The sequence below is a fragment of the Grammomys surdaster genome, unplaced genomic scaffold (genome assembly GCF_004785775.1).
Source record: "Grammomys surdaster isolate TR1022 unplaced genomic scaffold, NIH_TR_1.0 130, whole genome shotgun sequence".
NCBI classification, from domain to species: Eukaryota; Metazoa; Chordata; class Mammalia; order Rodentia; family Muridae; genus Grammomys; species Grammomys surdaster.
In genome coordinates, this window is record NW_021604588.1 from 15,252,653 (window position 1) to 15,266,249 (window position 13,597).

At 43.4% G+C, this 13,597-nt stretch overlaps 1 protein-coding gene across 3 annotated transcripts in view; it reads right to left on the reverse strand.

Annotated features, from left to right (window-relative positions):
* Disp1 (dispatched RND transporter family member 1) overlaps positions 1–13,597 on the reverse strand; it is a 150,108-nt gene that overhangs the window by 45,075 nt on the left and 91,436 nt on the right. For all 3 annotated transcript variants that reach the window (XM_028760329.1, XM_028760318.1, XM_028760326.1), the window contains one exon: positions 11,385–11,906. In XM_028760329.1, the coding sequence (XP_028616162.1) occupies positions 11,385–11,890 (506 nt within the window). In that variant the 5' untranslated portion in view covers positions 11,891–11,906. The remainder of the gene's footprint in view (positions 1–11,384; positions 11,907–13,597) is intronic.

The window sequence follows — 13,597 nt, forward strand, 5'->3', positions numbered from 1 at the left end:
TGCTGGCTGAACAAAACCAAAGCTCCACACGAATCCCTGAGGAGCCCGACTCCTTAGAATTCACTATAACTGAGACATCATTTCTTGTTGTAGCTTCCCACTGCAAGCACAGCAGACATCGGTAGTTCATTTCTGATAAAGCCTCTATCCTGCTGGAGGAATCTGTTCTCAGGCTGGCTCTCCCTGAGCTGCAGCCCCCTGCTCCATCTCCACACGGTCTCCCTAGAACAGCATCAGAAATGAAGTAGGGAAGTCATCTAGGAGGGGGAGCAGCGGGCTCACAACCACCTTTCATTCCCTTTCTCCTCACTGACACTAGGTTGGCTCGCTGATTGCTTTTATCTTTTACTTGTTAAGATGTTCTATTTTTATATATGAGTGGTTTGCTTACATGTATGTGTATGCACTGTGCAATGTGACCTGGTACCTTTGGAGGACAGAAGAGGGTGTAGAGTCCTCTGGGACTGGAGTTACAGGTGCTTGTGAGCCACCATGAGGGTGCTGGGAATTGAGCTGAAGTCCTCTGAACCACTGAGTCCTCTTTCCATCCCCTGGGTGGTTGTTTTCAAAGTCAGAAATCAGTGCACTTAGTATGAGGAACTTTACAAGATGAAAGAATATATTCTCAAAGACAGGTGAGGTCCTCACACATTCTCCCACTACCTAGGAAGCATCTCATTACACGTAATGGACCAGCAGCCTACTTCTCAGCATCAGAGTATCACAGGGACCTGATTGGTACCCAGTTATCTATTTAGTTCTTTCAACAATTACATTTTGTATGCCTACCAAATGCCAGGTACCTTGCTAGGTCCTAAAGGCACAAAACAGCACACACAAAAAAATGGTTTTAAAAACTCAGGATGGCGGGCAGTGGTGGCTCACACCTTTAATCCCAGTACTTGGGAGGCAGAAGCAGGCAGATTTCTGAGTTCGAGGCTAACCTGGTCTACAGAGTGAGTTCCAGGACAGCCAGGACTACACAGAGAAACCCTGTCTCGAAAAAAACCAAAAAACCAAAAAACTGAAAAACAAACAAACAAACAAACAAACAAAATTTAGGACAATATCAATCACAGGTATTAGAAGTGAGTAATTACTGTACATGAATTAGTCAGCAATAAACCTATGCTGTTATGATGGCCATCCAACATGCAGAGCCCACTGTCGGGGCAGCATTCTTGGACCAGTTATTGCAGATGCTTCTTCAGAGCTGAATGTGATGGGCAGGCCATGACATCTCCACACCAAGGAGCCCGCTAGGCTGGGGCGACTCCTCATACAGTATCACAGGTCTCCTCACCCATGTTTCAGGCACCTGCACAACTATCCATGTTTGAAAAGCCCCTCCCATTTCTCCTGATTCTTCCTCCAAACCCTCCTATGGCCCCATCTCTCCTTTAGGGCTCATGTACCCTCTAAGCCTTATTTTGTTCCATGAGGTTGTTGGTGATTTTTGCCTAAATCATTCCTTTTTAGAAGACCGTAAGTTGTTTGATTACAGTTGACTAACTCCATGAGGTGTTTTTAAAAATTTGTTTGGGGTTGTTTACAAAAATTAAAAAAAAATCTTGAGAAATGTTTTAATTGTTTCATCCAGCACATATTTATTGAGCTCCAAATATGCCTCTGGCACAAAGTTATACATTAAACTCCCAAATGCCAAGCAATCAGCTCAATATCTGGTTTGTGTTAAAAAATATAATTTTGTAAAGTTAATTTTAAAGACAGGAGTTCCAGTATAGCAATCAAATTTTTTCTGTAAATGTAGCATTCTATAAATCATTTTTAATTTCTTAAAATTTATTTATTCACTTTACATCCCAGTATCAGCCCCTCCTCCCAGTACCCCCTCATGCAAGTCCTCCCCTAACCAACCTTCCCCTTCGAGCCCCCTTTGGGTGTTACCCCCTCCCACTGACATAACACTACCTCCTCCCTGCACATCAAGTCGTTGTGGGACTAGGCCCATCCTCTCCCACTGATGCCAGTCACGGTGGTCCATTTAGGGACATGGGATCCACAGGCAAGCAAGCAACAGGCTCAGAGACAGCCCCTCCTCCAGTTGGTGGGGGACCTGCATGAAGACCAAGCTGCTCATCTGCTACACATGTGCAGGGGTCTAGGACAAGCCAATGCTCACCCTTGGGAACCCCCAGGGGTCCAAGTAAGTTGACTCTATAGGTCTTTCCAATGGAGTCCCTGAATTCTTCTCCTAGCTCTTCTGTAATCCTCCCTGAGCTCCATCTAATGTTTGGGTATGAGTCTCTGCATCTCTTTCCATTGGCTGCTGTGTGGAGCCTCTCTGAGAACAGTTATGCTAGGCTCTTGTCTCTGCAGGCTGTGTCTTGGGTGAGACCAGCTGGGAAGGGATTTGGTAAGATAGGGTTCCAAGCTGGTTTGTTTGAGGACCCCGAAGGTCTCCACAGGGAAGAGGATGCTTTTGCATCCTCAAGGCTCTTCCGGAGGAGCAAGCCCAGAGCTAGACAACGGGGCTCTGGGAACCGCCCCCCCCCAAATTATTTTCAGTTTTACCTAGCAACACACTTAAATTTGGTAAGAAGGAACAACCAACAGCAGCTGTCTCTCTCTTGGAATCCAAGAAGTAACCAATCTGCAACAATGCCTTTTTGGTAAGCCACAGTGTTTGCCAAGCATCTTACAACCTTTCAAAAAATTTAACCAAACAATAACAAAAAACCTGAGAAAATGTAAGCTACACCGGACCCCATTTCTCTCTACCTAGCAAACAACCAGCAGTCACACAGAAACAGTGTAACTTTTCATCTCCAAGAGCTTTATGACATAAATCCCATCTTGTTTCTTAACATTTATTACTAAGGCAAAGGCTCACCAAGGCTCATATTCTGAAATGCATTATATACTGCGCAATGCATTCCATGGGGTAAAACTCTATAAAATATGCTCATTTATAATATAAAGAACTCTAAAAGAACTCCCTTAATAAAATAAGCCTCTGCTCAACCTGGCTGCCAAGCTGACTGAATTTGTCAAGCAAGCTTGGAACTTTTTACATATTACAAACATTATCCCTTTTAAATAGTTAATTTGACTATGTCAAGGAATGTAAAAATAAACCCTGGTTTTGGTAAAATCAAGATGAAGCCTTACCAGACTTCTAACATAATCTGTAACTATCATAATCAGATTACGTAATTGGCAGAAAGGCCCTGAGTCTTTCGGCTGAGTGCTTTTTCAACAACAGTCTTTTTCCCTATGTAGATAAAGTAAAGTGTATAATTTCTACTTGAGGAAGAAACGGAACCCCGTGTTTTTATTTTAACCAGGATGCAGAACGGCTGTTTCTGAAACACTAGGAAAGTGCTGACACAGAAGGAAACATAGACAACAAAGAACAAGAACGAGTACAGACAGAACAAAACTCAAAAAGAGAAAGGCCGGTGAAGCCTGGAGCTCAGGAGCTAGGTGGACACGCCGTGTACCCCAGCTGCCACTCCACCTTCACAGACTGCAAACTAAGACAGAGAGAGTAAATATTTGCAAAGACCACAATGCAGGTAAGCAGCAGAGTCAGGCTCCAAACATACTGAGTGTCTTCCAAAGCCCAGGTTTTCCCCCCTCACACAGTAGGGCAGGGAAAGGAGAGGGGTTAGAAAGGGAATCACCATCAGGTAGCAGCAACTGCTTTTCCAGCTAGCTGTACTTGCCTGCTCTAGACAGCTATGCTTTTCACGGGATCCAGTCTAAAGAGCTGGTCAACTACGCGAGCTGACACTTTTGTTTCCGAGAGGCTGCCATGGTGATGTGCAGTGGCTTTTGCAGGATGTGTCATCTCCAGGTTTCGGAGGGGATCATTTATGTGTTACACAGGTTTTCCTCATGTAGGAACTTGGTTGAGATTTTGAAGAACATTTTTATCATTTATCATCCCTTTGTTATACACCAAACAAATTATAACCAATATAACTCCATTAAGTTGACAAAAAGGGGGCTGTCACTCTCAGACACAACTGTTTTTATGCCAGGGCCATCATCCAGTGGGTAAACTGCTTGTTGTGCAAGCATGAGGACCTGAGTTAGTCTACGGTGTGACCGTGAGGAGCCACGTGTGCTGGAATGGTGCTATGAGCCTGGTGCTGCTGTGTGCACCAGAGCTCTGGGTTCTGTCTCAAAATCATGTGCAGAGACTGAGGGGGTTGTCTGGTGTGACTCCTGGCTTCTACATGTAACACACACACATGAATATATGCACACACAAGAACCTACACACACACACATACACACACACACACATACACACACACACAAATATACACACACACAAATATACACACACATATACCACAATGTAAGTTCCATTTACTGCCACAACTGAAAAAGAATCTTATTTTCTTTATAGAGCCAAGAAAAGCAGTCTGGTCCAATGAGACTTTCTCTAATGATGGGAATGACCTTCACCTGTGCTGTCTAGCAAAGCCACATGCCATGGAATACTTACAATGTCACCAGTGTTCCTGAAGAATCAAATTTCAAGTTTTATTGGAGCTAAGTGAATGACGTAGATCTAAAGACTGCATTAATTCCTTCTTGTAAAAGCTACCTGACCAGGAATCCTAGAGATGTTATAGTTTACTTCAAGAAATGAGAACAGATAACTCTTTCATGGTTAGTAACTTTTTCCTGGTATGAAAGAAAAAAGGGATATGAATTTGCACAAGTTTCCATACTATATTAGCTTTACTTGTACCTCTGTAATTACACTGCTGCTTAACTTCTGAGCTCCCATTAATAGAACGAACACTCAGGAAAACAACCTAGCTGTGGTCAGCCCATGCTGGAATCTGGATGCCTTACCTAGTGCACTACCCTACGCCTCTGAAGCTGGGAACCAGGATTACAGCTCTTACCTGTCTCCAGTACCTAATAGTAATGCCTCAGCACATATGTGCTTAACTAGTGAGTAGCCAACCTGTGCAATTTTGCACCCAGCATCTTAGAGAAGTGTTTGGGTTGACTCTGGACGTCAGAGCAAAGCCAAGACTCTAGGGTCTGTGTCAGAGCCCACACTGATGAACTGTGCAGAACATCTTTTGTTCATTTTTTTTGGCTAAATCGAATAGCACTGTCACCAGAGCTAAGGGCAGAGGAGAGGGTAGGCCAGAGCTGTAATACTGCCTTGGCATGTTACAATATACTTAATTCGAAATAACAAGAGTTAAAGGGTGGAATTTATATCTTTTAATAACAAATGAATTCTCATTTCTTACTTTTTAGGAAAAAAGTCCCTTCACGGGCAATGACTGATCTCTTATGGGAGAATGGAAACAAAGCCAGAGACTGGCAAACCAGACACAGGAAAAAGAAAACACATGGGTCAAAAATCACACCGCAACAAGCAAGTATGTAGTGGCAGCAATGTTGAGTTAACTTTTAAGGGGCTAAAGCCAGGGTTTCAGGGTCTTTCTACAGCAACCACTGCTAACTCTGCATAGCTCTTAAATCCTTCACTATGCTACACAGTACATGCAAAGGTAAGCACCTGTCTGTGAAAGCACCTTCACAGACACATAAATGCACTTGGCAGGTACCCTGGAATACCACAGGTTCAACAGGATAATGTTGGTGTGGCCAGGATGGAGGGTTCTGCCATAGTCAAGAACCCTTCCCTACAACAACAAATTGAAAGGTAAGTAGCAGACATTAAACTCGTGACTGCTACTTTTGGATACAAAACTTCTTATTAACTGTACAGCAATATTACAGCTCTTTCACTTCAATATGGCAGTAAGACCATAAATTAATAACTGGAAAGTTGTTTCAACAGCTTAGGTGGAACATGACGGTGTCTTGTATGGCATCTTCCAGCCTTTGGATGATAAAGAACACATTACTGCTGCCCAGACCTTTACACCACTGGGCTGCATTTGGTCATAAAATTAAGGAAATGTCACAAGATCATCTGAGACAACTCTCTTCCCAAATCCTCTCTTCTACCCCCTTCTAAATACTTTTTTAATATTAAAAAATAGATTTAAATTCATGGCCTTCTGGGCTCTGGGATAACAGGCAGGCATATGCCACCTCTGCCCAGAGCAGTGTGACTTTGTTCTCACTTTATAGGCACCCTCCATGTCCGTCCTCCTCATCTATCAATTCCTAGCTATCCTCCAAGGGTCACACAGGTACAGTCTCAACCAGACCTAAACTCCATCCACCTCACTGACTGCCACCATCTCTCAACTCCAACTCCGACAATTCTTTGTTCCTTGCAAAGCGCCTTCTTCACAATGATCCTCTTACTTTACTCTGAACCCCTAAGTGATGGGATGAACCTCATGGTTTAACACTGGTGGGTACAGGGCTGGAGAGATGCCTGAGGTCAAGAGCACTGACTGCTCTCCCAGAGGTCCTGAGTTCAATTCCCAGCAACCACATGGTAGCTAACAACCATCTGTAATGGGATCTGATGCCTCCTTTTGGTGTGTCTGAAGACAGCTACAGTGTACTCACATACATAAAATAAAAACAAAAAAATCAAACACATAATATAAAAAAAAAAAGACTTGCAGGTACAGGTTTTGTTCTGACAGGGAGAGACTATTTCCTGCCTATCTTAATTCTTTCTAGTCCTCAACTAATCAGGTTGATTAATGTTTGAACAATGGATATGAGGACAAATCAAAAAGCCTTAATGTACTATCTTTTAAGCTACTTTATATTTCGAGATAAAGGATTTTAAAACAAAACATAATTAAGTGTAACTTTTTTTTTTTTTTTTGGTTTTTCGAGACAGGGTTTCTCTGTGTAGCCCTGGCTGTCCTGGAACTCACTCAGTAGACCAGGCTGGCCTCGAACTCAGAAATCTGCCTGTCTCTGCCTCCCAAGTGCTGGGATTAAAGGCGTACGCCACCTCCACCCGGCATGTGTAACTTTCAATTATCTTATTTCTATAAATCATAAAATTAAGAGAATGACAGGGAAGAGAGTGACACAATGCCCTTAGGAAGACCAGCCAGGGAGTGAGTGAGGCCCTGTGCTGTGGGAGAGAAAGACACAGGACGACAGACAGCTTAACGCAGGTAGCAAATGGGTGGGGCTAAAGTTACCATCATCTATTTGACTGACCTCTGAAAACATTTCCATGACTTAAGTACTTTATGAATAAATAAAAATGTTAAAAATAAGAAAAACATGTAGTATGCAGGCTGATTTGTAGCACAGATGCAAACAGTGTTAACAATCAAGGGCACTCAGGAGCCTCAATCTCTGTCTGCACTTTACTGTAAGGCTATCAACCTTTAAGGGTCCTTTATGGAAATGTTAAGTCATGAACACACCTTACATATTGAACAATACTTCATGGGTTGGTAAATGGCAACATACATTGCTGCGGACACAGCAAAGACTTAGAAATGCACACAGCCCCTGTAGGAGATCAGCCTCTAGGACAACTCTGTAAGAGCAGGGTAGGAGAGCTGATAAAGGCAGTACCATGACATACAACAATAGTCTTGTTTTCAGAACTCTTACGTAGCAAGTTGATTATCCACAGGGTCTTCGTGGACATTTTACTGGTTGGAAAAGAGGAGGTAGTAGCTGGCGCTGTGCCTTGTCAGGCCACAGTAGAATTTTACAATAAATACCTGCTAGCCTGAGGTCTTCAATGTCACTGCCGTGCATTATCAAGCATCCTCACACTTTCAAGGGAGCTCAAGTGACAATCTCTTTTTCTCTTTTACCCTATTTTTATGTGTGTGCATACAGGTACTCATGTAGGCTAGAGGAGGGTGCTGGATCCCCTGGAGCTGGAGTTATAGGTAGCCATGAGCTCTCTGACGTGGGTGCTAGGATCTGATCTCTGCTCTTCTGGAAGAGCAACAAGCACTCTGAACTTCTCAGCCCTGTCTCCAGCCCCTGATGTCAGTCTCACGCTCACTGTTAAATGTTCACTTTCAATGTTCAAGCCCTATACCCTGCTTTAACACATGTCTCACCAATCCCGGGCCACTGGCCACTGCAGGCTCTGCTGCTTACTCAGACCTCCTTCCCATCCTCTGCATCTCTTACTATGCATCCACCTCCTCAGAAAATAAAAACCAGCTATGAGTCTTCTGGCCTCTTGTGTAATGAATCACTGGATCCAGTAATCTACTCCCTCTTAGAACTGACTTCTTTCTAAACCCTACTTCAAGTCACCACCACCCCTGTCTAATGCTGTCTTCCTATCCACCATAGTCCGGGCCCAATTTGTTCTCCACAAGGAGAGTGAAATGTAAAATCACACCATGATTCTTACCTATGATACTGGACCCAGTGGATGGTTCTTCTCAAAACAAAACAGGTAAAATAACAAGCACTGGCAAGGATTTAAAGCACTGACCTCTGTACACTGCTGGTGGGAATGTAAATGGTGTAACTACTGTGGAGAAGGTCACCGTGGGACCCTGCAATTCCACCTCGGTGTGGTTAGAGACCCCACACAATCGAAAGCAGGGATTCCAGGTACAGCCATGCTCCACACTGGTCAAAAGGAAGTGCCCATGAACAGAAGAATGCATAAACAAAATGACTCTGTTGAATCTTGGCAACATACTAAGTGAAAGAAGCCAGTCACAGATGGACAAATGTTACGTGATCTCTTATATATGAGTATCTATAACACTCAGATTCCTGGAGGGAGGAGGTGGAAAGGTGACTGTCAGGGGAAGGAGGGAAGGAGAAAGGGATACTGGTGTTCAGTGGGTACAGAGTTCAGAATGGGAGATGAGGGTCTTCTGAACTTCAGTAGCCATGATGTTTGTTCAGTAACATGAATGTATTTAATGCCGCTTAACTGACCATTTACTCAAAATTGCATAAAATGATCTTTTATGCAATTCATAACTTACACACACATACACACACAGGAAGAAACAGAGAGACAGAGAGAGGAAACACACACACACACACACACACACACACACACACACACACACACAACTCTTCAGAGTAGAGCCCAGAAAGCCATGGTTTGCAGTTCTCCTTGGGACTTGGACCCAGTGCGCCTCTCCTCTTACAACTATGCTCTCTTGCACTACAGTCCAGTGATGCCCGGCTACGCTGGGGCTGACCTCACACTGTGCTGCAGCTCTTTACATAGACTGTAGTACCTGCTATCTGCAAGGCAATGACCTCTTCTCTCTCCACTGTGATTCATCTCCAGTACCATGTGCCCCTTCTTGGTAGGATTAATCACAATACTGTAGCTGTTCATTTGATTTACCTTTCATGTAGTTCAAGACTTGATAAAGGCAGAAAAGATATCTCATTCTGTTTAGAATGACACCTTTAGTGTAGGCACATCTGAGTATCTCATACATATTACTGATTAAACGTGTAAACAGATGAAAAAAACTGCGGGATTCATTCTTGAAGTAGAATAAAGTATAAAGTATGTACGACATCTTCAGCCCAGAAAACCAGCTAGGTTTGCATCACTCTGTGTAAGCTCTAACGGAAAATCCACAGGGACAAATCTAGGAACCTAGGGTCCTACACCATCTGCAGTAAGTTCCCCAGGGCTCTAAGATCCTCGGTGCCAACCACAGGCAGTGGCAAGCTCAGCCACTTGCCATCAGCTTGAGTTTTAATGACATTCCACTTAACGTGCACACAGGACTTTCATTCCTTTTGAATTAGGTCATGAACAAATGCTAAGTAAAATCCAGAAAATCTTGCCACAATCTGGCACAGTGAAAGCACTGGTTATTTGCCAGAGTCTTAAAGCTTTCAGACGTATTATATGGAGTTCAGCTCCAACAGCTTCAGTGTGTGTGACTGGCTGCCTCACCTCACACTCTACAACCATATATATAATTGATGACTCACTATGTAAGGACTTATGTGTATGTCATTTTAGAATCTACTAGTTACAGAGCTTAATTGAACATGGGAAGGGTCCAAAACAGATTATGCAGCCCAAAAGGGTTAGGACAAATCATGTAAGAAGGCCCAGCCTTGGGGAATTCCATATACTTCTAGAACAACGAGGCTCTCAAGTCTGACACGGATGTGTACTCAGAGCCCACAGAAACACGGCAGAACCCTCTCCTCCCCACACTTGCTCTTCAGCCTTTCCTCACAGCTCTGCCCCCTCCTCCCTGAAGAGCTAAGACTAGCCAAGCTTGACAATCTGCAGAAACTGACAAAGGAGGATTCCCCAGACTGGACCTGGCTTTTAACTGACAGGGAGCCTGTTGCATGTGCACAACGGATCACTAGTCTGCTGTAAGAACAAAACTGTAAATAATTACATACATCTTTGAGACATTAGACTGAGCAAAATTTGTCAGCCATGAAAGAATGAATGCAGCATGACTGTGTGCACAGAGGTCCAGAGGACAGTCAACAGAACAGCCATGGTTTGTTTGAACAGAAGTGAGAGGCAAGGGCTGATAGGGGCACAGAGAAGTTGTCTGCAGTGATGGAAACATTGTACCTCACACTGAAATGCAGACACTAGTGTATACCTCTGAGAAACTGATCAAAGTATACCTTACGCCCTATGACCATCTGGAAAGTATACCTTGACTGAAAAGGGAAAGTTCCTCTCATGCTTATCAAAAGTTACTACCTAAAATCACAAACCAGTGCAGTGTTTACAAAGTACTTAGTCCTCTATAAAACACACCTTCACTGCTTGCCCGCAGTGAATAAGCCAAGTACTTCTGAGAAGCACATATTAAAGAAAGTGGGTGGAGGCTGGATAAGGAAGGCAATTCTTATGCCACTACTCAGTCTCTGGGATCTAAAATTGTCTTAAAGTCCCACACTACATTATAGGCTCCATCTGCTACAGAAGGATGTCACTTCTCTCTGATGTCAATGTAGTACACAATCACTCAAGCCCTATGAATAGAAACGGTGAACACAGACGTACAGAATCATAAGGACGCAAGCAGTTATAACTTTTTCATGCAGGCTGGCCACTACTAACAACACAAAAGAAGACTCTTATTTGGGTAACTTCACCACAAATACAACTCTTATGCATAGTAACAAAACTTGCTAGCTATAAAACTTTTTACTAAATGTAAGGCCAGCTGGGACTCCTAGCCTGCCTCAATACATAAGATAGAAAACAATTGAGAAAGACAGCTGACATCAACCTTGGACTTCACACACAAGTCCTCAGTCACATACATGTATGTACCCCACACACAGATAAACACATACAGAAAGTCAATGGATAACACAAATATATTATTTCAATTATATTGTAGTGGGCTTCATACAATTCACAAATTAAGTGTTTATATGAGTTTTATTTCCTGACCCCTCTTCTGGAGAAATAAGTAGAAGTTGTCACATTCACATGAGATCCGTTTAATGCCGAAGGCTGACAAGTCACGAAGTGTACTCACCTGATGATGGCTAGGTGCTGTCGTACAGGCTGATGCTGGAAATGGTCAGGCCACGGGTGATGAAGGCAGAAAGATGGCGAGGGCTGAAGGCAGTGCGCAGCCTGATACACAGGTGAATGGTTTGAACACAGAGATGCAGAGTATTCGGAATGTGGCTGCATGCAACACGAGGCCAAAGCGGAGGAGGATGCTGCAAGGCCAGCCTCGGGATGGCACTCTTGGTGACTGGTATGGCTGCTCACAGGGTGATGGTATGGACAAGGGTGGCAGCATGGAGCTGTCTGAGGTGTTCTTTGGTTGTCTAAAGGCAGAAAGGATGACTTAACTGTGCCATTAAGTTGCAGGCATCCATTTGGACTTGCTTTTGCTCTCGGGGTTTCTCTGTGTGCAAGCTGCTGCGCTGTGAGGTCTCCATCGCTGGGGGTGAGGGGACTGGGGTTGGTAGTGCTGGTTGAGATGCTGCCATTGCTCAGAAGCACAGAATCACTTCCGCTGATCACAGCCATACCGAATTTCTCGGTCCTAGAAATGACAAAGATACAAAGGAATCTTTATATCTCTATCAGGCAGGAAAAAATATAAATAAGGACGACACGTGAGACATGTAAACACGGCTCGTGAGAAACGAGGGCTCCTGCAGGAGTTATAAGTCAGTGTCTATGAGGGGCAGGCATCACCAAGCCTACTCCACTACTTCCTGTTTTCTCTGTCCTCACTGGCTACCTTCTCTACCCTTCTTTCCTCAGTGTTTGCTGTCTCTTCTTCCCAAAAGAGAAGGGAGAGCAGCAACAGCATCCTTCAACTTTTCCACTGAGTGCTGGAGCCTTCTGATTTACAAGTGCTGAGCAAAATGAAGGGTGACATTGAAGGCAAATAGGTGTATATGTTAAAGTAATGTAAGTACTTTTAAGGCTAGCTTATGTCTTAGAAAAGTGCCAACAACTTAAGATTTTTTCCCTCTGAGTCACTAGAATCCCAGAGTATGAAAAAGCCTACTGAAATTAAGATTAGTTAGCTAAAAGTCTTTAAGACACAAATTATCAGACATGAAAGAGGTTTTTTTTTCCTTTAGGCACACTGTAAAAGTTGCTCATGAGCCGGGCGGTGGTGGTACATGCCTTTAATCCCAGCACTTGGGAGGCAGAGACAGGCGGATTTCTGAGTTCGAGACCAGCCTGGTCTACAGAGTGAGTTCCAGGACAGCCAGGGCTATACAGAGAAACCCTGTCTCAAAAAACCCAAAAATAAATAAATAAATAAATAAATAAATAAATAAATAAATAAAACAAATGTTTAAAAAAAAGTTGCTCATGAATTCACTTTATATGTTGTATATAGTAAATAACATTTGCATAAGAAAAATTATACTGTGGATGAGATTTGTTTCACATTAAATTTTCTTAGTTCTTTTCCCTACCTTGCACCAAAGGACCCAGGCCTTCACCGTACAGGAAAACCCGCGCATGCCCACAGTACCATGAACACCTTTGTTCAGTCAACATGCAACAGCAAAACTAGACAACCTGACGCCTCACTGCCAAGCAGTCTTAACCAGCCAGCCCATCTGAGCAATATATACAGAGACAAAATCTGGGGATCTACAGTAAGAACAGTTACCAAATGCCACTGACCTAGTCATGCTGCACACGGGCTCCTTTAGAGCCCTAACCCTTTGATGTGGCTTCCAGAGAAGTCTTTCTCCAGCCCCTCCCCTCCTGGGACATATACAAGATCAAGAGAGTAACCCCTTTTCCGTCTGTGTGCATCACGTAACCTGGGTCTCCCAGGTACAAGGGTCCTGTTCCACTCTCACCCACCGCATCACTTCAGCAGGGAGAGTTCTGAGCAGACCCCGCCATTGGAACACACAAAGCTTCCATCTAGAAACTGGTACCCACAGGCTATTCAACACGCTCTGATGGAAATTTAGCATCATTGGTTTAACATTTATCTTTCAGATAATAACTCTTTCATATCCACGAAGAAACTCATCTAAGTAAACATCACAAAGAAATTAATTACAAATCAAAACTGTCTTTAGAAATTGTTTTGGGAGAAAAATAAAATATTTAAAACCTTGCACACATAAACTCGAAGGTCTAAAGTTCTTGCATCACATGTCTAACTGGCCTGCCAGCCCCACCCTCCTTTTCTACAGGCCATTGAGAGAAGTTTTATATAATGGTATGTTAAGTAGCTCTCTCCATCATAAA